Below are 24,229 nucleotides of genomic sequence, written 5' to 3'. Positions count from 1 at the left end.
ATGGTGCGTTCGGCGCACAGCGGCGCACCTTCAAAAGTGCGCAGCGCACGCAAAAAAGATAGGGTGTGCAGATCGCATGCAGCCGTGTGCGATAGTAGGAGGAAATGACCGGACGGGGCGGGCAGGGGGTGGGGCTTAGCGGCGCCGTGCGCTGCCTGTAAAATGCGCTAGTGTGAAACAAGCCTTAGACATTATGTTTATATAACTTCCCATTTACTGGGTATTATATGAGGGACACGGTCCTGCTTGACCCTGCAAAATTTATATGTATATATAAATTTGAATAATGCAGTATATCACAAAAGTGAGTACACCCCTCACATTTTTTGTAAATATTTTATCTTTTCATGGGACAGCACTGAGGATATGACACTTTGATACAATATAAGTAGGCAGTGTACTGCCTGTATAACGGTGTAAATTTGGTGTGCCTGCTAAATAACTCAACACACACCCATTAGGGTGTGTGCACACGCTGCGGATTGGGGTGCGGATTTTGTAAAATCCGCAGGTGAAACCGCAGGTCAAAAGACCTGCGGATTGCTTCGGTTTTGCCCTGCGGTTTTTCATCTCTTCAATGGAGGAGATGGCAAACCGCAGCGGAATCCGCAGAAAGAATTGACATGTCAATTCTTTCTGCGGATTGAAAACCGCAGATAATCCGCGTGGAAAATTCCGCACCGTCTGCCCTGCGGTTTTTGATTCCCATAGGGAATCATGGTACTGTACACCGCAGCAAAAACTGCTGCGAGTCCGCAGCGGCCGGAACCGCAGCAAAATCTGCAGCGTGTGCACACACCCTTAATGTCTAAACCTCTGGCAACAAACGCGAGTACACCACTAAATGAAAATGGCCAAATTGTGCCCAAAGTGTCCAAATATTGTGTGTGCCTTAACTTTCTTGGGCATCATGAAGTTCACTAGAGCTTCACAGGTTGCCACTGGAATCCTCTTCCACTCCTCCATGACAACATCACAGAGCTGGTGGGTGTTGGAGACCTTGCGCTCCTCCACTTTCAGTTTGAGGATGCTCAATAGGGTTTAGGTGTGGAGACATGCTTGGTCAGTCTGCACCTTTATCCTCAGTGTCTTTAACAAAGCAGTGGTTGTCTTGGAGGTGTGTTGGGGGAAAAGGGCTCCTCGAAGTGTCCTAGTGTGTGATCACTGGTCTCCTGGAACTCAACATGTTGGAAAGAAGGAAGATCAAGGTGAGGATTAAGTGATCCAGACTTTAGGCTGGTGTGACTGCACCAATGTGGAAGACTGGGTGGTGCTTCCAAGCCTGCTGGAAGCATTTTCTGCTATCCAACCGACTTCCTGTTCGCGCTGCTTTGGCTTCAGACGTGATGTACCATGCTCCATGCAAAGTGGGACAGGAAACTGTGTGTCATGGATGTGCGCATTTCTTGTGCTCCAGTAAGAGGTGTAACCCCTCCTGCCCCATGTCCTCGGCATCTGTGTGCACCTTCAGCAGCACTTTCATTTTCCCATCCCTTAAAGCACGCCTTACACATTTTGTAATTGCTTGGTCTCTTGAAACCAGGGCTGTGGAGTCGGAGTCAGAGTCGTGGAGTCGGAGTCGGTGCTCATTTTGGTGGAGTCGGAGTCGGAGTTGGAGTCGGTATAAAATGGACCGACTCCGACTCCTAAAATATATAATAAATTGGGTACAGTAATTCAATGCAGGATGTGCTGAATATTTTTTCATAGGAGTTTGGGAAAGTTATGAAATGTCCTATAAATGGCTGTTATATTCCTGATCTAAGGCTACATTCACACACAGCGTTTTTCCTGTGTTTTTTGAGGATACGTTTTTCAGCTGCAAAAGTTGATCATCTTTTTAAAAAACTGCATCACCTGAAAGGTTTTTGAGCTCATAGATAATGTTACTCAATAGCAAAAGCAGACTAGAAATCTGCTTTATCTATCCATTTATCCATATCTGTCTATCCATATCGTATCTGTACCAAAAAGAATGAAAACCGGGTAGTACACCAATATATATTCTGTTCTATCTAAATATCTTGATTATTGGATCATAAAAATGATTAAATGTCTGAGGTTCACATTGTACTACAATACATTTTTCACTTAAATATAAGCAATATGTGTGGGAGTCGGAGTCGGAGTCGGTGTAAGGGAAATTGAGGAGTCGGAGTCGCAGGTTTGGCTTACCGACTCCACAGCCCTGCTTGAAACCAAGTTTATTTTTTATAAAAGGAAAAAATTGGTCACCTGCAGCAATCAAAGTGGTTTTGGGGAGTTTACGCCACCCTAATATAACAGAAAGAACACAAAATTGTATGAATGACAATTACAGTAGATTCAATCCAGAAAATGTTTCAATGCTTTTATCAGTTTTATAAATCACAGAAATATTTCCAGACCATGTAACACTTTATGGCTGAGATATGGAAGCCTACAACATTTTTAAAAGCCTTTTCTCACTTTTAGAGGTCTCAGAAATGTACTCCACACTACAGAATAGTGTGTGGCTGAGGAATGGATCCCAGGAAAATGTTTCAATGATTTTTGAGTATGTTATATAACACAAAAGAGGACCTCAAAGCATGAAATACTTGATGTATTAAAATATATTACATTTTTTCAACCCACACAAAAAAAGCTGCAGCTATATATTTGCCAACGGACTGCACAGGCCTAATCCCTGTCTACAGACTGGATTCTGTCACTCTCCCTCCCACTGCGACTCTCCCTCCCTAGGCTAAATGCAGATCTTGTGATACAAACAGCAAAGCAAACGATCAGCTCTTAGAAGGGCTGTTAGTATGGTGGTTCAGCTTCAGCACCAGTATCATGACTTTGATTCATTATACTGTAATGCCAAAATCATGATGACTATGGCATTACAGTGATTCACAGGCAATCCCCGCATGCATATTGACTGGATAACAGGCGGCAAAGATGCAGGGCAGGGATTCCAGTTTGAATTTGAGCACTACCCATTGATCGCAGAGTAACGAGCGCATCCGAGCACCATGATACTTGGGTGATAACCGAGTATCACTGAGCACGTTTACTCATCCCTAGTTATCACCTCTATATAGATAATTATTACACCAACCACCCACTCTTCAAGACTCTTTGTCAGAGGGACAGTTGCATGCGGGAATGTGCAATAAAATCAAGAGACGCCTTTCTAAGCTGCTAATTAGGCAACTGCTGAGAAAGGGCAATGGCAGGGCCCAATGCAGCGACAGCATGATGGTGGTAAAGTATAAGGACAAGAGGGCTGTCCTTATCTTGATCACCATACATCGGGACAACAGCTCCTTTGTCACTGTCTGAGGTACCACAACACAGATTCCAAAGCCAGATTGTACCTTGTATAAGTACATGGGAGGTGTAGATCTCTCAGATCAGATCTTCAAACAATACCGTGCCATGTGAAAAGCTAAAGTATGGTACAAAAATTGGCCGTGCACATTGTAGAGATAGCAATTGTGAGGTAGCGCTGTCATTCAGTTAGGGGATTCTCGCTTAGCCGCCACAAAACCAGATCCAGCACGGGTTTTCATAAAGCAGTATAGTCCATGAGGTTTATTCATCATCATAAACCAAAGCAATATGCAACAGCATATAAACAGCAGAGAGTCCATTATAGCTTCACTCTGTAAACCCTGTGTTCACACAGGTTGTACAATGTCCAGTACGCAGGCTTTTCAGCCTCAGTTATATCTCACCCCGTTAGGGTTCTCTCATGGCTGCTTCTCCATACTGCAGACATTCATTCAGGGAACTCTCAGGCACTTGCAGCCATTACTCACAGCGTCCACACGTGCTGTCAGGCAGGAAGCCCCATCTCTGCGGGACCTTCCACACTGGACCAATCGTGTCCAAGCATTCACCACATGTGACCTACCCTGGCCACATTATATGGTCCATAGCCACGCCCACCAGGTCACATGACTATGACCTCATCACAGGTCCTTCACACACACATATACACTTTACAATAGAGTTATTAACCCCTTTCTGTCACGTGACGTACTATCCCGTCCATGTGCCCTGGGACTTAATTCCCAGGAACGGGATAGTACGTCACAGCGATCAGCGGCGCCCACGTGGTGAGCGCCGCTGATCGCGGCCGGGTGTCAACTGATTATCACAGCTGACACCCGGCACAATGTGTCAGGGCGGTCACGGACCGCCCCTGACACGTTAACCCCTTGCACACCGCGATCAAACACGATCGCGGTGTACCGGGGGTTAAAGGGAAGCATTGACAGGGAGTGGGCTCCCTCCGTGCTTCCCTGAGCCCCCACAGCAGCGCAATGTGCAACGCTGCTGCGGGGGGCTCCATCCCTGCAGGTCCCCGAATCCAAGATGGCGACGGGGACCTTCGGGGGGCCTGCAGGGAGCTGGCTTCCTCAGTGCCTGCAAAGCGCAGGCATGAGGAAAGCCTGTGCAGTCTCTGTGACAGATCGCTGATCTGTCACAGTGATCTGTGATGTGACAGATCAGCGATCTGTCACATGACAGGTATGTCCCCCCTGGGACAATGTAATAAAGTTAAAAAAAAAAAAAAAAAAGTGTAAAAATAATTTTAAAAAAATCGCTAAATAAATTAAAAAAAAATTCCCTAATAAATTCATTTTTTGGAAATAAAAAATAACAATAAAAGTACACATATTTGGTATCGCCGCGTCCGTAACGACCCGCCCTATAAAACTGTCCCACTAGTTAACCCCTTTAGCGAACCCCTTAAAAAATAAAAAGCTAAGCAAAAAATAATTTATTATCATACCACCAAACAAAAAGTGCAATAACGCGCGATCAAAAAGACGCATATAAATATCCATGGTACCGCTGAAAACGTCATCTTGTCCCGCAAAAAACGAGCGTCATCAGCAAAAAAATAAAGTTATGCCTCGCAGAATAAAGCGATGAAAAAATAATTATTTTTTATATAAAATTGTTTTCATTGCATAAAAGCGCCAAAACATAAAAAAGACCTAAATGAGGTATCTCTGTAACCGTACTGACCCGAAGAATAAAAAGGTTTATCAATTTTATCACACGTGGAATGGTGTAAACGCACCCCCCAAAAGAAATTCATGAAACGCTGTTTTTTGTTCATTCTGCTTCCCAAAAATCGGAATAAAAAGCGATCAAAAAAGTCACGTGCCCGAAAATGATACCAATAAAAATGTCAACTAGTCCCACAAAAAATAAGACCTCACATGACTCGGTGGGTCAAAATATGGAAAAATTATAGCTCTCAATATGTGGTGATGCAAAAACAATTTTTACAATAAAAAGCGTCTTTTAGCGTGTGACAGCTGCCAAACATAAAATCCCGCCATAAATAGTAAATCAAACCCCCCGTTATCACCCCCTTAGTTATGGAAAAATAATAAAATTAAAAGAAAATGTATTTATTTCCATTTTCCCATTAGGGATAGGGTTAGGGCTGAGATTAGGGTTAGGGGTGTGTTGGGGTTAGGGTTGGAGTTATAATTGGGGGGTTTCCACTGTTTGGGCACATGAGGTGCTCTCCAAATGCAACATGGCGTCTGATCTCAGTGGCTCAGTGGTTAGCGCTGCAGCCTTGCAGCGCTGGGGTCCTGGGTTCGAATCCCACCAAGGACAACATCCGCAAGGAGTTTGTATGTTCTCCCCGTGTTTGCGTGGGTTTCCTCCCACATTCTAAAGACATACTAATAGGGAATTTAGATTGTGAGCCCCATCGGGGACAGTGATGATAATGTGTGTGCAAACTGTAAAGCGCTGCGGAATATGTTAGCGCTAAATAAAAATAATTATCTCAATTCCAGCCAATTCTGCGTTGAAAAAGTCAAACGGCGCTCCTTCCCTTCCAAGCTCTGCCATGCGCCCAAACAGTGTTTTACCCCCACATATGGGGTATCAGCCTACTCCGGACAAATTGCAAAACAACTTTTGGGGTCCAATTTCTCCTGTTACCCTTAGGAAAATAAAAAATTGGGGGCAAAAATATCATTTTTGTGGAAAAAAAAAATGATTTTTTTATTGTCATGCCCTGGCGTTATAAACTTCTGTGAAGCACTTGGGGGTTCAAAGTGCTCATCACACATCTAGATAAGTTCCTTAGGGGGCCTAGTTTCCAAAATGGTGTCATTTGTGGGGGGTTTCCATTGTTTAGGTACATTAGGGGCTCTCCAAAGGCAATATAACACCTGCAGACCATTCCATCAAAGTCTGCATTCCAAAACGTCACTACTTCCCTTCCGAGCCCCGACGTGTGCCCATACAGTAGTTTTCTCCCACATATGGGTTATCAGCATTCTCAGGACAAATTGGACAACAACTTTTAGGGCCCAATTTCTCCTGTTACCCTTGGGAAAATAAAAAAAATTGGGGACTAAATGATCATGTTTGTGGAAAAAATACGATTTTTTATTTTCATGCCCGGGCGTTATAAACTTCTGTGAAGCCCTTGGGGATTCAAAGTGCTCACCACACATCTAGATAAGTTCCTTAGGGGGTCTAGTTTCCAAAATGGGGTCATTTGTGGGGGGTTTCCACTGTTTAGGTACATCAGGGGTTTTCCAATCGCGACATGGTGTCCGATCTTAATTCCAGCCAAAAAAGTCAAATGGCTCTGCTTCCCTTCTGAGCTCCTCCATGCGCCCAAATAGTCGTTTACACCCACATATGGGGTATCAGCGTACTCAGGACAAATTGCACAATATCTTTTAGTGTCCTGTTACCCTTGGAAAAATACAAATTGGGGGTGAAAAGATAATTTTTGTGGAAAAAATATGATTTTTTAATTGTACGGCTGTACGTTATATACTTCTGTGAAGCCCTTGTGGGTTCAAAGTTCTCACCACATACAGTTGTGGCCAAAAGTATTGACACCCCTGCAATTCTGTCAGATAATACTCAGTTTCTTCCTGAAAATGATTGCAATCACAAATTCTTTGGTATTATTATCTTCATTTAATTTGTCTTAAATGAAAAAAACACAAAAGAGAATGAAGCAAAAAGCAAAACATTGATCATTTCCCACAAAACTCCAAAAATGGGCCAGACAAAAGTATTGGCACCCTCAGCCTAATACTTGGTTGCACAACCTTTAGCCAAAATAACTGCGACCAACCACTTCCGGTAACCATCAATGAGTTTCTTACAATGCTCTGCTGGAATTTTAGACCATTCTTCTTTGGCAAACTGCTTCAGGTCCCTGATATTTGAAGGGTGCCTTCTCCAAACTGCCATTTTTAGATCTCTCCACAGGTGTTCTATGGGATTCAGGTCTGGACTCATTGCTGGCCACCTTAGAAGTCTCCAGTGCTTTCTCTCAAACCATTTTCCAGTGCTTTTTGAAGTGTGCTTTGGGTTATTGTCCTGCTGGAAGACCCATGACCTCTGAGGGAGACCCAGCTTTCTCACACTGGGCCCTACATTATACTGCAAAATTTGTTGGTAGTCTTCTGACTTCATAATGCCATGCACACAGTCAAGCAGCCCAGTGCCAGAGGCAGCAAAGCAACCCCAAAACATCAGGGAACCTCCGCCATGTTTGACAGTAGGGACCGTGTTTTTTTCTTTGAATGCCTCTTTTTTTTCTCCTGTAAGCTCTATGTTGATGTGTATGCCCAAAAAGCTCTACTTTTGTCTCATCTGACCAGAGAACATTCTTCCAAAACGTTTTAGGCTTTTTCAGGTAAGTTTTGGCAAACTCCAGCCTGGCTTTTTTATGTCTCGGGGTAAGAAGTGGGGTCCTCCTGGGTCTCCTACCATACAGTCCCTTTTCATTCAGACGCCGACGGATAGTACGGGTTGACACTGTTGTACCCTCGGACTGCAGGGCAGCTTGAACTTGTTTGGATGTTAGTCGAGGTTCTTTATCCAACATCCGCACAATCTTGCGTTGAAATCTCTTGTCAATTTTTCTTTTCCGTCCACATCTAGGGATGTTAGCCACAGTGCCATGGGTTTTAAACTTCTTGGTGACACTGCGCACGGTTGACACAGGAACATTCAGGTCTTTGGAGATGGACTTGTAGCCTTGAGATTGCTCATGCTTCCTCACAATTTGGTTTCTCAAGTCCTCAGACAGTTCTTTGGTCTTCTTTCTTTTCTCCATGCTCAATGTGGTACACACAAGGACACAGGACAGAGGTTGAGTCAATTTTAATCCATGTCAACTGGCTGCAAGTGTGATTTAGTTATTGCCAACACCTGTTAGGTGCCACAGGTAAGTTACAGGTGCTGTTAATTACACAAATTAGAGAAGCATCACATGATTTTTCGAACAGTGCCAATACTTTTGTCCACCCTCTTTTTTATGTTTGGTGTGGAATTATATCCAATTTGGCTTTAGGACAATTCTTTTTGTGTTTTTTAATTTAAGACAAATTAAATGAAGATAATAATAACAAAGAATTTGTGTTTGCAATCATTTTCAGGAAGAAACTGAGTATTATCTGACAGAATTGCAGGGCTGTCAATACTTTTGGCCACAACTGTATCTAGATAAGTTCCTTGGGAGGTCTAGTTTCCAAAATGGGGTCACGTGTGGGGGGTTTCCATTGTTAGGTACATCAGGGGCTCTCCAAACGTGACATGGCGTCCGATCTGAATTCCAGCCAATTTTGCATTGAAAAAGTCAAACGGCGCTCCTTCCCTTCTGAGCTCTGCCATGCGTCGAAACAGTGGTTCCCCCCCCACATATCAGGTATCAGCGTACTCAGGACAAACTGCACAATAACTTTTGCAGTCCAATTTCTCCTGTTACCCTTGGTAAAATAAAAAAAATTTGAATCTGAAGTATTTTTTTGTGAAAAAGTTAAATGTTCATTTTTTAAAAAATATTCAAAAAATTCCTGTGACGCACCTGAAGGGTTAATAAACTTCATGAATGTGGTTTTGAGCACCTTAAGGGGTGCAGTTTTTAGAATGGTGTCACTTTTGGTGTCACTTTTGGGTATTTTCTATCATATAGACCCCTCAAAGTGGCTTCAAATGTGATGTGGTCCGTAAAAATAAAATGGTGTTGCAGAAATGAGAAATCGCTGGTCAACTTTTAACCCTTATAACTTCCTAACAAAAAAAAATTTTGGTTCCAAAATTGTGCTGATGTAAAGTAAACATGTGGGAAATGTTACTTATTAAGTTTTTTGTGTGCCGTATCTCTGTGATTTAAGGGCATAAAAATTCAAAGTTGAAAAATTGCGAAATTTTACAAATTTTCGCCAAATTTCCGTTTTTTTTCACAAACGCAAGTTATTTGAATGAAATTTTACCACTAACATGAAGTACAATATGTCACGAGAAAACAGTGTCAGAATCACCGGGATCCATGGAAGCGTTTCAGAGTTATTACCTCAAAGGGACAGTGGTCAGAATTGTAAAAATTGGCCTGGTCATGAACGTGCAAACCACCCTTGGGGGTTAAGGGGTTAAACTCACCCCCTGGGTGGGTTTGTAGGTAACTAGTCCCTGACACATTGAACCAGCACCTCAGCAGTATCACTGCTGATTAACACACACACAAATCTCCATCTCAAGGCCACCCACCTTGAGATACATAACGGTCATTCAGTATCTTGCCATTCATCCACTCTCCTGGGACATCCATACAGCTCCCCCTAGTGGACACAGTGGTCACTACACCACACACTGTTCAATGCTTTTGCGCTATTTCAATCTGCAGGCAATACGGGGACCTTCCTTCAGTTTCAGGAGGTAGTTGTCAAGGCCCTAATGTTTGGCACTTAGGAAGATGAGGGTCCCAGGACTTCTGAAACTGATGGTGCCCGTATCATCCCAGGTCAACATTTTCCAGGAGAAGTTCCCCAAACAGCGAAGAAGGGAAGATGACAACAAGGTTGTAGAGTATGCTCCAAGAGGGGAATCCAAAAAGACACAATTTACCATTATGAAACGTGCCTTGAGAAACCTGGCCTTTGTATTAAGGATTGCTACAAAGTGTACCACACGTCCAAAAATTCACAAAATTTGTTTTTACACTGTTGACACAACACAATTTTATAATGTGATGAACTTCGCACAACTTGCACATACCACATTATAAATTTATACACTAGTAAAACCAAAGGCATTATTATAATTACTATAAATATGCTTCTACATTAATTCCTTGAGGGGTGTAGGTTCCAAAATGGAGTCACTTGTGGAGGATTTCCACTGTTTAGGCACATTGGGGGGCTCTCCAAACATGACATGCCGCATGCAGATCATTTCATCAAAGTTTGCGCTGGAAACTGTAATTCCTTCCCTGCCCTGCGCCCAAACAGTGGTCTACCCCCCACATATGGGGTATCGGCGTACTCCGGCGAAATTGCTCATCAAATTTTGGTGTCCATTTTCTCCTGTTATCCTTGAAAAAGTAAATTTTTTGTGAAAAAAGTTAAATGTTCTTTTATTTCCTCCACATTGATTCAGTTCCTGTGAAGTGTTAATAAAGTTCTTGAATGTGGTTTTGAGCACCTTGAGGGGTGAAGTTTTTAGAATGTTGTCACTTTTGGGTATTTTCTATCATTTAGGATCACCCAAAGTCACTTCAGTTCAAAAGTGATGTGGTCCCTAAAAAATGGTTATGTAAATTTTGTTGTAAAAATGAGTTTCACCCTTCTAACTTCCTAACAAAAAAAATTGTTTCAAAAATTGTTCTGATGTAAAGTAGACATGGTACAGTTGTGCTCAAAAGTTTACATACTCCGGCAGAATTTTTGCTTTCTTGGCCTTTTTTCAGAGAATATGAATGATAACACCAAAACTTTTTCTCCACTCATGGTTAGTGGTTGGGTGAAACCATTTATTGTCAAACTACTGTGTTTTCTCTTTTTAAATTATATTACAACAACCCAAAACATCCAAATAACCCTGATCAAAAGTTCACATACCCTGGTGATTTTGGCCTGACAACATGCACAGAAGTTGACACAAAAAATGGGTTGGAATGGCTACTAAAGGTAACATCCTCACATATGACCTGTTTGCTTGTAATCAGTGTCTGTGCATAAAAGCTGAGTGAGTTTCTGGGATCCAGACAGACTCTTGAATCTTTCATCCAGCCACTGACATTTCTGGATTGTGAGTCATGGGGAAAGCAAAATAATTGCCAATGGATCTATGGGAAAAGGTAGTTGAATTGTATAAAACAGGAAAGGGATACAAAAAGATATCCAAGAAATTGAAAATGCCAGTCAGCAGCATTCAAACTGTGATTAACAAATGGGACATCAGGGGCTCTGGAAAAAAAAAACCTCGGTCAGGTAAACCAACAAAAATTCCGTCCACAACTGCCAGGAAAATTGTTCGGGATGCAAAGAAAAACCCACAAATAACATCAGATGAAATACTGGAGTCTCTGAAAACTAGCGGTGTGGCTGTTTTCAAGTTGCATAATAAGGAGGCACTTGAAAAAAAATGGGCTGCATGGTCGAGTCGCCAGAAGAAAGCCATTAGTGCGCAAATGCCACAAAGAATCTCACCTACATACCCAAAACATTACAGAGACAAGTCTCAATACTTTTGGAACAAGGTAACTTGGAGTGATGAGACCAAAATTGAACTTTTTGGCCAAAGCCATAAACGTTACATTTGGAGAGAGGTCAGCAAGGATATGATGACAGGAACACCATTCCTACTATAAAGCACGGAGGTGGATCACTGAGGTTTTGGAGATGTGAGCTACAAAGGCACAGGAAACGTCAGAGTTGAATGAAAAGTAAATGCAGCACATTATCAGCAAATACTGGAAGCAAATTTGCAATCATCAGCTCGGAAGCTGCACATGATGCGTACTTGGACCTTGGACGTTCCAGAATGACAACGATCCAAAACACAAGGCCATGTCGACCTATCATTGGCTACAGCAGAACAAAGTGAAGGTTCTGGAGTGGCCTTCTTGGTCTCCTGTCTTCAATATTATTGAGCCACTCTGGGGAGATCTCAAACTCGCAGTTTATGCTAGACAGCCCAGGAATTTACAGGATCTGGAGGCTTTTTGTCAAGAAGAGTAGGCAACTTTACCATCTGAGAAAATAAAAAACCTCATGCACAACTACTGTACCACAAAAGAACTTCAAGTGGTCATTGATGTTAAAGGGGGCAATACACGGTATTAAGAAATGGCTTTGTAAACTTTTGATCAGGGTCATCTGGATGTTTTGGGTTGTCATTATGATTTAAAAAAAAGAAAACATCGTAGTTTGACAATAAATGGTTTCACCCAACCACAAACCATGAGTGGAGACAAAGTTTTGGTGTTATCATTCATATTCTCTGGAAAAAAGGCCAAGAAATCAAAAATTCTACCGAGGTATGTAAAATTTTGAGCACAACTGTATATTTTATTTATTAACTACAGGATGGGCCGATTTTATGCATACACCTAAATAAAATGTGAATGGTTGGTGATATCAACTTCTTGTTTGTGGCACATTAGTATATGGGACAGGGGAAACTTTTCAAGATGGGTGGTGACCATGACAGCCATTTTGGATCCAACTTTATTTTTTCCAATGGGAAAAGGGTCATGTGACACATCAAACGTATTGAGAATTTCACAAGAAAAACAATGGTGTACTTTGTTTTAACATAACTTTATTCGTTCATGAGTTATTTCCACGTTTATGACCACTTATAAAATGTGTTCAAAGTGCTGCCCATTGTGTTGGATTGTCAATGCAACCCTCTTCTCCCACTCTTGACACGCTGATAGCAACACCACAGAAGAAATGCTAACACAGGCTTCCAGTATCCGTTGTTTCAGATGCTGCGCATCTCGTATCTTCACAGCATAGACAATTGCCTTCAGATGACCCCAAAGATAAAAGTCTAAGGGGGTCAGATCGGGAGACCTTGGTGGCCATTCAACTGGCCCACGACGACCAATCCACTTTCCAGGAAACTGTTCATGTAGAAATGCTCGGACCTGACACCCATAATTAATGGTATGGTGTGGTATATGGGTTACAAAGATAGTGGGGCCATTCTTCATCAGTTGAAACCTCAATGCCACTGGATATCTGAAATTGCTACATGATGATGTGTTGCCTTTTTTATGCACTGAGGATGGCACGTTCCCTGAGTTTTTCCAGCAAGATGGTGCACCACCACATTATGGGTGTTGAGGTCCAAGCATTCCTACAAGGAATCTGACCCACTTAGACTAGCATTTCTTCTGTGGTGTTGCTATCAGTGTGTCAAGAGTGGGAGAAGAGGGTTGCATTGACAATCCAACACAATGGTCAGCACTTTGAACACATTTTATAAGTGGTCATAAACTTGTAAATAACTCGTGAAAGAATAAAGTTATGTTAAAATCAAGCACACCTGTTATGAATGGGTCACCGAGGAGGATGGCAGGAACAGGCTAAGCCACCAGAGGACCAGAGAGGTTGGTAACTAAGCGGATTGCAGACCCCTGATCCTATCCACACAACTAGCAGTAGCCGTGGAGCGTTTCTATGATGCCCTAGACACTTCGTCACAGCCGGAGGACTAACTAAGTCTAAAGACAGAAAGATGAACTCTAAACTGCCCCGGAGCAGATCCCCAAAGGAATAGAGAGCCCTCAAACATATATTGTCGGTGAGACAAGATGAGACACAAACAAAGGCAGAGAACAGACTGAGCAAACGGTGGGGCCCAAGCTGTCTAGACAGGACAGGACAGAAAAGATACTGTATGCAATCACGCACAAAACCCTGAAAAAGTCCAACACTTCTGATATACAAAAAACCTGAGGTCACACGATCTCACCCCCGCTAGATCAGCACTCTAGTATAAACTAACAGCAAAGCAAATAGATACTAACATAACAGGGGACTGAACAAGCTGCAACATATGAAGCAGGCCCCAGCGCTGCCCCCAGCAGGGAGCACGCTGAACCCTAGCAGTAAAACAGAAAGCAAAAAAAAAAGACACAACCAGATTAGATGCAAAGGATTAGCAAAAGAATCACTTAGCTGAACCATGCAGATCAGGCAGGGGACAAAAGAGCTCCAAATGCACACAGAGAAAATCACCAGCAACCTCCAAGAGCAGCCAGCTCAATTATATGCTCCTAGCCAGTAATCCCAGGTTTTCAATTATCGTCGTCAGGTGGGGAACTTCCATCCACCTGGCCAGCTCCACTACTCTCAGTAACCACCGGAGGGAGCTTCGGCTCAGAACTCCAAGCAAGAGAATTAACAACACACACCATTGTTTTTTCCTTGTGAAATTCTCAATAGGTTTGATGTGTCACATGACCCTCTTCCCATTGGAAAAAATAAAGTTGGATCCAAAATGGCCGACTTCAAAATGGCCGCCATGGTCACCACCTATCTTGAAAAGTTTCCCCCCTCCCATATACTAATGTGCCACAAACAGGAAGTTGATATCACCAACCATTCCCATTTTATTTAGGTGTATCCATATAAATGGCCCAGCCTGTTTTTTCTGTGTCATAACTCACTGGTTTAAGGGCATAAAAATTAAAAGTTTGAAAATTTTGAAATATTCTGCCAAATTTCCATTATTTTTGCAAACGCAAGTCATATCAATCAAATTTTACTACTATCATAAAGTACAGTATGTCATGAGAAGTCAGTCTCCGAATTGGTGGGATACGTTGAAGCGTTCCAGAGTTATTACCTCATAAAGTGACGCTATTCAGAAGAGAAAAAATTGGCCTGGTCAGGAAGGTGAAAGCAGGCTTCACTGTGAAAGGGTTAAATACAGTTTGATCATCTGACAGGCTGAATGTATCCATTTGTCACTTTTTGAACATATAATAAGAGGTAAAAATTTATCTAATATAGTTCACATTGGCCTCACTTTTTTCTCTTACCAGATGGTAAAGAATGTAAAGTAGTGTACATGGATTCCCCTCTTCCCAAGAAAGAGCTGAGCACTAGAGAGAAAAGCCGAATGTTTCATGAAGTTGTACTGGACAAATTCATGGTGAAAAATTCTTTGATTCCTTTGAAAACTCTTTCTCTGGACAGAGATCATGAAATCTGTCATGTGAGTACCGTATATTTTCTTCTGCATACAATACAATGAATTTTAGAGTTGTTGCCGAGTGATTTGCAGGAACCGATCCCACAGCCAAGACAGTAATCTGTGGTCATCAGACTGGAGCCCTGTGAGAAATCCTGGCTTCTGTTTTCATTAGCTGGACTAGCACAATATTATTATTGTGGCCTGACGCACACATGACATTGCGCCAGACTGTTAGGTTTCCTGGGCCAGGCTAAGAACTTGGAGCTCAGCAGCATGGGAATAGAGCAGTATCTGCAAAAGAAATCTGCATATTAGTGGATGGATGAAATAGAAATGAAAGAGTAGTGACCTGATCCTTTAAGGAAACTAGACAAAATTCTTTTTAAACCTGCTTGGTGGAAGAACGGAATCCTATGGGTGGAGAACACCAACTAGGGAAAACTCTGTTCTTAGACCAATGTAAATATTCCTTTTTTCTGCAATTGTAAGCCTTGCCTAACTACGGTTTTTGGGTTTAGAACATTGAATGACAAACTTGGATAGATCATGGGACCTTAAACCTTGGTTTGAACATTATTACACACTGCTCATGTAAAGTGTTATGTAATAGAGCATTATTGGAAAGAAGGCTGGTTTGAAATTGAAGAATCCACAAGCAGACTGATTAGGTCAGCATACCCAGGCACTGCAATCCGAGTGCCTTGACTTTTTTGACTAGTTGGGGCAGGACTGGAATGGGTTGGAAAAGGTAATGAAGAGAGAACAGTAATACGGAGTGATTTGAGCGTATACTGCAAGGGGCAAGTAGTCTTGAGCTTTTTCCTCATATTCTGGGAATTTGTGGTTCATATGGAATGCAAGGGATACCACATACGTGCACCACTCTCCTGGGCATTATTTCTTTTGACCGAGGACTTCCATGGCGCATTGTCCACTCTCAATACATGAATTGCTGTAGAAATTTATTGTTCTCTTTTATCCAGTGTGAAATCTGGGACACCTGGTGCAATGCCCCATGGTGATTCATTTAGTAATCAGTGGTCTGAACATTGACCGAATTACACTAAAGGTGGAGGGCAGGGGATCTAATGAAAACAGATATCCCTCAGCTTTAGAATATTGACCTGTAGGAAAGCTTTTTCTTTTGACCACAGTTCCCATATTGTGTCAGGCAAAACACTCGCCCACCTATGGCATTATTATCTGTTGAGATGACTAGCCAATTGACAGAAAGACTTTTCCCACCACAGCAGCTCTCTGAATATCTGTGTGGTTAGGATGGTAGTTATGTTTAAAGAAACCAGAAATTTGGCCCAAGATCCAAGTATCTCCTATTGTAGGGGTCACATTTGAAATTGGGCAAGGATGATCTCATGGCAAAATTATCCTGCCCAACACCCGCATGCAAAAGCTGGTGGATCATTCAATGTTCCTGTGAAAAAAGCAGTTTGGATAAATCTAGTTTTGCCCAAAGTGAAGAGGATCCTACCTGTCCTAGTGAGGGTTGGCTACTCTACCTAGTTAGCTAGGAACTTTAAGGCATAATATACTATGTCCTTTTGGGTGCTTATCCTGAGATTTCCCGCTGAATCTATGTAGGCTAAATCATGTGGGTCATGTTAACACGGGAGGAAGTATAAGTTAGAGTAGAAGCAGGGTCTTCAAAAACCAACTTGGAAGAAAGTTGAGCTTTTTTTAGCTGCTGGTTCATTAAGGGACTCAATATAAGACATAGAAAGATCATTGCTCTTAGAAAAATGAGTGGCTTACATGACATGTGCCAGCTTAATATTTCATTTAGACTTTGACTCTTTTTCGTTCCCTATCAGTCTTCCTCTTAGGGAGACACTTCTAAACAATGTCACCAATAGCTGTCTTAACAGGGAACAGCTCAGAAGATATTAAGGAGGAATGGTACCTGTCCTGGGGAATTGAAACCTGCCCCTTGTATTAAACCTTCCCATTGTAATAAAGTATGGCCTGCTAGGGATCCTAGAATGATCTGTGATGACAGATTAAGACATTAGTTTTTTTGCATTGAAAACTATTACTACAGTAAGCTCAGGCAAACATGGTTATACATTCCAGTTGTCCAGCATCATCCTTCTGAGATGAAGATATGGAGCACCAAGCAATTTTTAGTTAAATTCTAAATAGATGTAGCAACGTACATGTGAATACAGAGTATTCATGAAACCACTTAAATGTGATGCTATTTTATTAGACAAAATGAAAAAAAATTCTTAACATGAACCATACAATTAATGATGCATGTTTGAGGATTCAGAAAATAAGATAAATCAAGTATAGAGAAAGGAGGTAAAGTCAGGTTTATCCACGGGTATAGTAATAGTTGTTATGCAATGTCAAACGGATAGTACTGGCCAAATTCACAATAAATATGTAGTCTAAATAGATTTCATTAAAACAGGCTAGTAATTTTAAACAAAATTGAATAAATTCACTGCTTACAGATGATGTGATCAACAGACCATGAATGCTACCACAATTGCCCCAAGGTCGTAGTGGGAGAAGAGTATAGCCAACATGCTAGCATAGAGTCCCTGTTGCAGCGTTCCAGTGAAGAACCTCTTTGTTGCTGAAGCAGTTGGAGTCTGTACTGGTGTCTTGAGCTGGACAGATAAGGGATTCTGTTTTATGCTGGAACAAATGATGACTGTTGAGCAATAAGTGTTGCCAGAGCAATATTGGGAACAGCAGCTGTTGTGTGATGGGAGCCAAGTACCTCCCCTCTGTAATTTTGCTGTAAGAGAAGTTTCTTCCCCCTTGCCCCCTAAGCAAGCTGCGAGATTGGTCCTGCAGCAGTGTGCCTCCAAGATGCTGGGGCTTGACAGGGGCACACATACCACGTGGGAAAGAACCTCGGCATGGTGGAGAAAAATGACCGCATATGTAAAGGCCAGGGGAAAGCAGTTTTGGTAATAAGACAGGTTTCTTGTCTTTAGGAGCCACCTGTTGGCTACTGAGGGGCGTTCATCTAGGGAATAGATTGTAACCCCTACATTCAACTTGGGAAATAGATGTATTTGGAAACTGGGCAATGGCCGGAGATAGGTAGAGAGGTAAAAGGAAAAGGGATCTGCGAAAAAGGTAGCTCTGTACTCGTTTGTTGTATCGTTGGGTGTGTGCAGAGTCACTTATTTCATAACCTCCCACAAAGAGTAGGGGTTATCGGCACATCATACTTGCAGCAGGATAAAGGTGTGGGTGACTGGAAGAGGACTTTACACAATGCAGATGTCTGGCTGGCTTCCTAGTACCCCCAGAAGAGATTGACTAGCGGGATCGTCCGCGAAGAAGACCTCACGGAATCAAAAATAAGAGGAGGATCCTCCATCACAAACCATAAAATAAAAATTCAGCCAAACCTGCAAACAGGTCGTGTCTTAAACTGTTTGGCCAGACTGGAGAAAGCCTTGTTTGGATGAAGGATGTTCTTAAGCCAGACAGATATTAAAATTAGTATTTTTTTAATTTGCTTTTTGGCTGAAAATTTTCCCAATTTCCAAAGCCCCTTTAAGATCACCTAGTCTATAGTCCCTTCAATGCAGTATATTGTGCAAGCTGTTACTTCCCCTTTTTAAATTTTATTTTAACTATTCCATTTCTTTAAATCATATTGTATAGGAAGCATCTGTTTCTGTGGTAATGGAAGTAGAAACATATGGGCAAAATGTTTTTTTTGTCTGTTTTTGCTGAATGTCTCTATTTAGCCCTAGATAAGGGTTCTGCATGAAATAAACCCAGTGAATCTGGAAGTTGTAGGAATGTGCGTTAACCTTTTAAAAACAAAGGCTTTGTCTGTGTAGGGGAATATATTATTCTGCTGTTGTCGTAATGCAGTGTCAGGAAGGAGGCTTTCTTAGCTGTACAGTAGAGGGCATATTTTATGACAAACATTTACTACATAAAAAGTTTTTTTGTAGACAGACAAAAGTATGTTTCACATAATAAAATCAGTCTAGTATCGCAGTCATTCCACGGTAACCCCTAGATCAAAGGGTGGTTGATTGGTGACCATAATTCCAATGACTTGTCAATTTAGACATGTATCTCAATAGTAAATTTCCGTCAATGTTTGAAAAATCCACCTATGGGAACCCAAAGCTTTCTACACCTTTCAGTTGTGAGAGGAGAATAAGCTATGGCCAGTCTGTTTCTTTTGGAGGAACATGGAGCCATATTCTGTTAAGCTCAATCCTAGCCTATTTCCCAATGGTAAATACTGCTCCAGTAGTGATTGCTGAAAGTTATTGATTCATGATATTTGTATGGTCACGGTTGACCCAGCAAACTTTGCAAAGCATAAATGATTAGTACAAGCAAATAGAAGACATTTTGTAATACTTGTGATCAGAGAAATCTACTTCTTTCTCTACTTGTGAACCACTTTTTCTCCTCCCCCGAACTCCCTGAACTTTTCATTCTCTCTGTAAAACAGACAAAATCCAAATCCATCTTAGTCAAAACACTGAGGTGTCAGATTACAGCTGACTATTAAAGTCTATGGCACGAGGACAAAGGAGAAGCAGAGTGAGCAAGAGAAACAACATAGACATATGCTGGTGCTTTCTAGTCATTTTTTTTATTTTAACCCCAAAGTTGGATTCACAGCTACAGTAGTCAGTACAGTCATGACCAAAAGTTTAGAGAATGACACAAATATTAATTTTTACAAAGTCTACTGCTTCATTTTTTCTAATGGCAATTTGCATATACTCCAGAATGTTATAAAGAGTGATCAGCTTAACAGCAATTACTTGCAAAGTCAATATTTGCCTAGAAAATGAACTTTATCCCCCAAAACACATTTCAACATCATTGCAGCCCTGCCTTAAAAGGACCAGCTAACATCGTTTCAGTGATTGCTCCATTAGCACAGGTGTGGGTGTTGATGAGGACAGGGCTGGAGATCAATCTGTCATGATTAAGTAAGAATGACACCACTGGACACCTTAAAAGGAGGCTGTTGCTTGGCATCATTGTTTCTCTTCTGTTAACCATGGTTATCTCTAAAGAAACACGTGCAGTCATCATTGCACTGCACCAAAATGGCCTAACTAGGAAGAGTGTCGCAGCAAGAAAGATTGCACCTCAGTCAAAAATCTATCTCATCATCAAGAACTTCAAGGAGAGAGGTTCCCTTGTTGCCAAAAAGGCTCCAGGGTGCCCAAGAAAGACCAGCAAGCGCCAGGACCGTCTCTTAAAAGTGTTTCAGCTGCGGGATCGGGCTACCAGCAGTGCAGAGCTTGCTCAGGAATGGCAGCAGGCAGGTGTGAGTGCATCTGCACGCACTGTGAGGCGGAGACTCTTGGAGCAAGGCCTGGTCTCGAGGAGGGCAGCAAAGAAGCCACTTCTCTCCAGAAAAAACATCATGGACAGACTGATATTCTGCAAGAGGTACAGGGAGTGGACTGCTGAGGACTGGGGTAAAGTCATTTTCTCTGATGAATCCCCTTTTCTATTGTTTGGGACATCTGGAAAAAGGCTTATTCGGAGAAGACCAGGTGAGCGCTACCACCAGTCTTGTCTCATGCCAACTGTCAAGCATCCTGAAACCATTCATGTGTGGGGTTGCTTCTCAGCCAAGGGAATGGGCTCTCTCTCAGTCTTGCCTAAAAACACAGCCATGAATAAAGAATGGTACCAGAATGTCCTCCAAGAGCAACTTCTCCCAACCGTCCAAGAGCAGTTTGGCGAACAACAATGCCTTTTTCAACATGATGGAGCACTTTGCCATAAAGCAAAGGTGATAATTAAATGGCTCAGGGAACAAAACATAGAGATTTTGGGACCATGGCCTGGAAACTCCCCAGATCTTAATCCCATTGAGAACTTGTGGTCAATCATCAAGAGACGGGTGGACAAACAAAAACCTTCAAATTCAGACAAAATAAAAGCATTGATTTTGCAAGAATGGACTGCTATCAGTCAGGATTTGATCCAGAAGTTGATTGAGAGCATGCCAGTGAGAATTGCTGAGGTCCTGAAGAAGAAGGGTCAACACTGCAAATATTGACTTGCTGCATTAACTCATTCTAACTGTCAATATAACCTTTTGCTACTCATAATATGATTGCAATTATATTTCTGTATGTGATAAAAACATCTGACAAACACACATAAAAACCAGAGGGCAGCAGATCATGTGAAAATATAATATTTGTGTCATTCGCTAAACTTTTGGCCATGACTGTACTGCTTTGTAATGTCCCCCTTTCGGCTGTGCTTCTAGGGACGTTTTACAGAGAAACAGGATGTCTCTGTGTATGGGACACATGATAGTAGCAAGTCTCCATCCATTAGCTTAGTGCCAACTGAAATTTGCACAGGGGAAAAGTGGAGAAAAATGCAGGAATTTGTTCCTCATGTACACCCACAACAACTTATTGTGGAAAATCGGCTCAATCTATACGTATGTATTAAAGGGATTGTACACTTTTAGCTAGAAATTGGTTATAAAGTCCCTCTTTTATAATTTTCTTCCCAACAAATGCCCTTAGAATTGTTTCTGCGACTCCAGTCTTATAATGATCTCTCTGCCCTTGTGTAATTTTGCTTCTATGTTTACCAATGATGTCTACATGGGTGCCTTCATGAATAATATAACCTTATTGGCAGAATGTTTTCTGATTTCTAAGTGAACTTTTTGCAGCCACTTGTAGATGATATTTTTGGACTGTATACAAATTTCTTTCCATTGGGAGTTCTTTGCATAAAGCAAGATTATTAAAACTGAATTTAATTGCTTGTATTGAAGCGTGTTTGATTGTAGACAGTAAATTTTTATTAATTTATTGTTAATGTCGTTGTCTTCATGTAAATATCTCATTTATTATGGGCTGCTGCCATCATTTTAGATTGCTTCCCTTTTCATCTACTGTTGTTCTGTTATTTTATTTATTTTTATCTCTGTAGGTTGAACACAATGCAAGTAGGAGTTTGCCATATGAGGATAAGGATTTTGAGACCGATGTGACAGAACTGGAAACTTTTGGATCCGTGGATAAGGATGCAAACTCGAATACAACTTTATCTGATTCCGAGTCTCCAGAGACATTGCAGTGCTCCCTTAAAAACTCTCTTCAAGACAAATTGAAAACTGACAAGCAGATCATCAACACTTCGAACCCAGATCAGTTTTGTATGACCATCATTGTTAGAATCTGTGTCTTGTCAGTTGTTATACTTGTATGTTTTCTAGGCTTTCTTCATGCCATCTTCAGGAGCACAGTATGCTCTCCCATGCGTCTTTTGTCCAAAACTGACCCATGACATAAATCAATAGTGCACATAAAAATAAGTAACTTTGCAATATATCTTATCAGAGAGAAGAAAAATTGGATCCCTAAGAAAAAGTGCTATCAACTATCAATAATAAAAAAAATTCCAGAATGTATATTCCTCTTAATGAGACAGCTGACTAGCATTGCAAAAGGACTGTGAAAAAAGACAGTTCGTACGTCAAAACAATGAAATCTATAGAGAAATAGGCATAAATTGAACATGATAAAAATACTCTATATTAGGGATTGAGGATAAAACATGGGCAGTACTAAACTAAGTGCTAAAAAGATGCAAGGTGGAGAGACAAAAAACATTATAGAGTGGCATTACTGGAAGGGAGGCAAGGATGCAACAATAAATCCCAATATAAACACATGGATAACAGTCAAAAGAATCACTGATAAAGTTAGGATGAAATATTGGTATGTCCAAAGAATATGAAGGCTATATCTGTCAGCAAACATATATTACTCAAATGAAGGTGCAAGTGCATATAATGCTAACCAGAATGCTAGAGCCTCAATACACAGGACTGTACAATAATACACTATTATCTAAGGAATACAGACATACCTTACTTGCATGCGATGGAGCCACTTCCCCTTCGTGCTTTTCGGCAGCGCTCCATGCGTTTTGTTTTTTTTTTCATGCTAGTTGGGAGTTCCATAGCGTTATAACTTTTTTCAGTCCTTATAGGCAGATTAGGGACTGTGTATATATTATTGTTTCTGTATATGAGATTCTATATTATAGAATCTGGTCAGTAGCATCCGCCGTCTCCTATCTCAGTAATGTAAAATTCTGTCTTCACTGACTACAGATTTTACCCGTAAAATTGAGAACTTTGAAAATGAATGATAGTCGAGTAGGAGAAAGATGCAAAATTCTCTGATATATATTACAAACATTTTTTTATTTTCATGTGTACTATTCATTTATTAAATAAAAATTAAAGCGACAGTTACTCTCTAACCCCTGTAACTGTATGACGTACAGTTATGTTATATGTCGGGTGCCTGGCTTTGATGCAAGCTTGCTAGCTGAGCTTGCACCTTTCTTGGCAAATAATGTCTTAATTATTTAGCCATCATCTGCCTTTTAACAGCCATAGATGGATCTGAGCTCCCCTACAGCCTTTAACCTTTTAAATGCCGCTGTTAATCTCTGATGTTGGCCTTTACAGTGTCATGTAAAATTTTGTTCACCCCTGGTCAAAATTACTGTTATTGTGAACAGTTAACCAAGTTGAAGATGAAATGATCTCAGAAAGGCCTTAAGTTAAAGAAGACACATGTCCTTTGTACTTGAGGCAAAAAAAATATGGTCATTTGTTACATTTTAAAAATTACGAAAAGATAAATGAGCCGATGCAAAGGTTTGGGCACCCTCCAAGTTAGTTCCTTGTAGCACGCTTTTTGTAGCCACACGAGTTTTTAAATTCTTGTTTGAGGGATTTTTATCCATTCTTCCTTGGAAAATTCTTCCAGTTCTGTGAGATTCCTGGGTCTCTTGCATGCACTGCTATTTTTGAGGTCTAGCCACAGATTTTCAATGATGCTCAGATCAGGGGACTGTGAGGGCCATTGTAATACCTTCAGCTCGCGCCTTTTGATGTAGTCGATTGCATATATTGTAGAGGTTTGTACTCATCTGCGGTTGAGGTAGGCACATGAAGCGGTATTGTTAAAATATCCAGGCAAGTTTAAATTGCTCAGGATAGCAAAGCAAAAGAATAGCCTTTTCCGGCACAAAGTGAAAACATAAAGTAAAAAGTCCATACAATACAGCGGGTCTGCCCGCTCAGGATAGTGTACAGTTCTTTAGGCCTTGCACAGTTCAACACACAGGAGATCCACACGTCTCCAACTCCAGACACTGAATAAGACACTCGGTCTCCATTTTATTTGCCAAGATATGTGAGCAGTCATTCCCACCCATCTCTTATGACTGC

The 24,229-nt window shown here is 41.3% G+C and overlaps 1 protein-coding gene across 1 annotated transcript in view; it reads left to right on the top strand.

The window, feature by feature from the left end:
• Window positions 1-24,229, top strand: part of ICE2 (interactor of little elongation complex ELL subunit 2) — a 97,056-nt gene that overhangs the window by 46,821 nt on the left and 26,006 nt on the right. The window contains exons 8-9 of the mRNA XM_073579503.1: window positions 14,819-14,991; window positions 21,910-22,135. Of these exons, the coding sequence (XP_073435604.1) occupies window positions 14,819-14,991; window positions 21,910-22,135 (399 nt within the window). The remainder of the gene's footprint in view (window positions 1-14,818; window positions 14,992-21,909; window positions 22,136-24,229) is intronic.

This window comes from Dendrobates tinctorius, unplaced genomic scaffold (assembly GCF_039654945.1).
Source record: "Dendrobates tinctorius isolate UK_male_01 unplaced genomic scaffold, ASM3965494v1 ptg000062l, whole genome shotgun sequence".
Classification (NCBI taxonomy): domain Eukaryota; kingdom Metazoa; phylum Chordata; class Amphibia; order Anura; family Dendrobatidae; genus Dendrobates; species Dendrobates tinctorius.
This window is presented reverse-complemented; position numbering and strand designations above follow the sequence as displayed.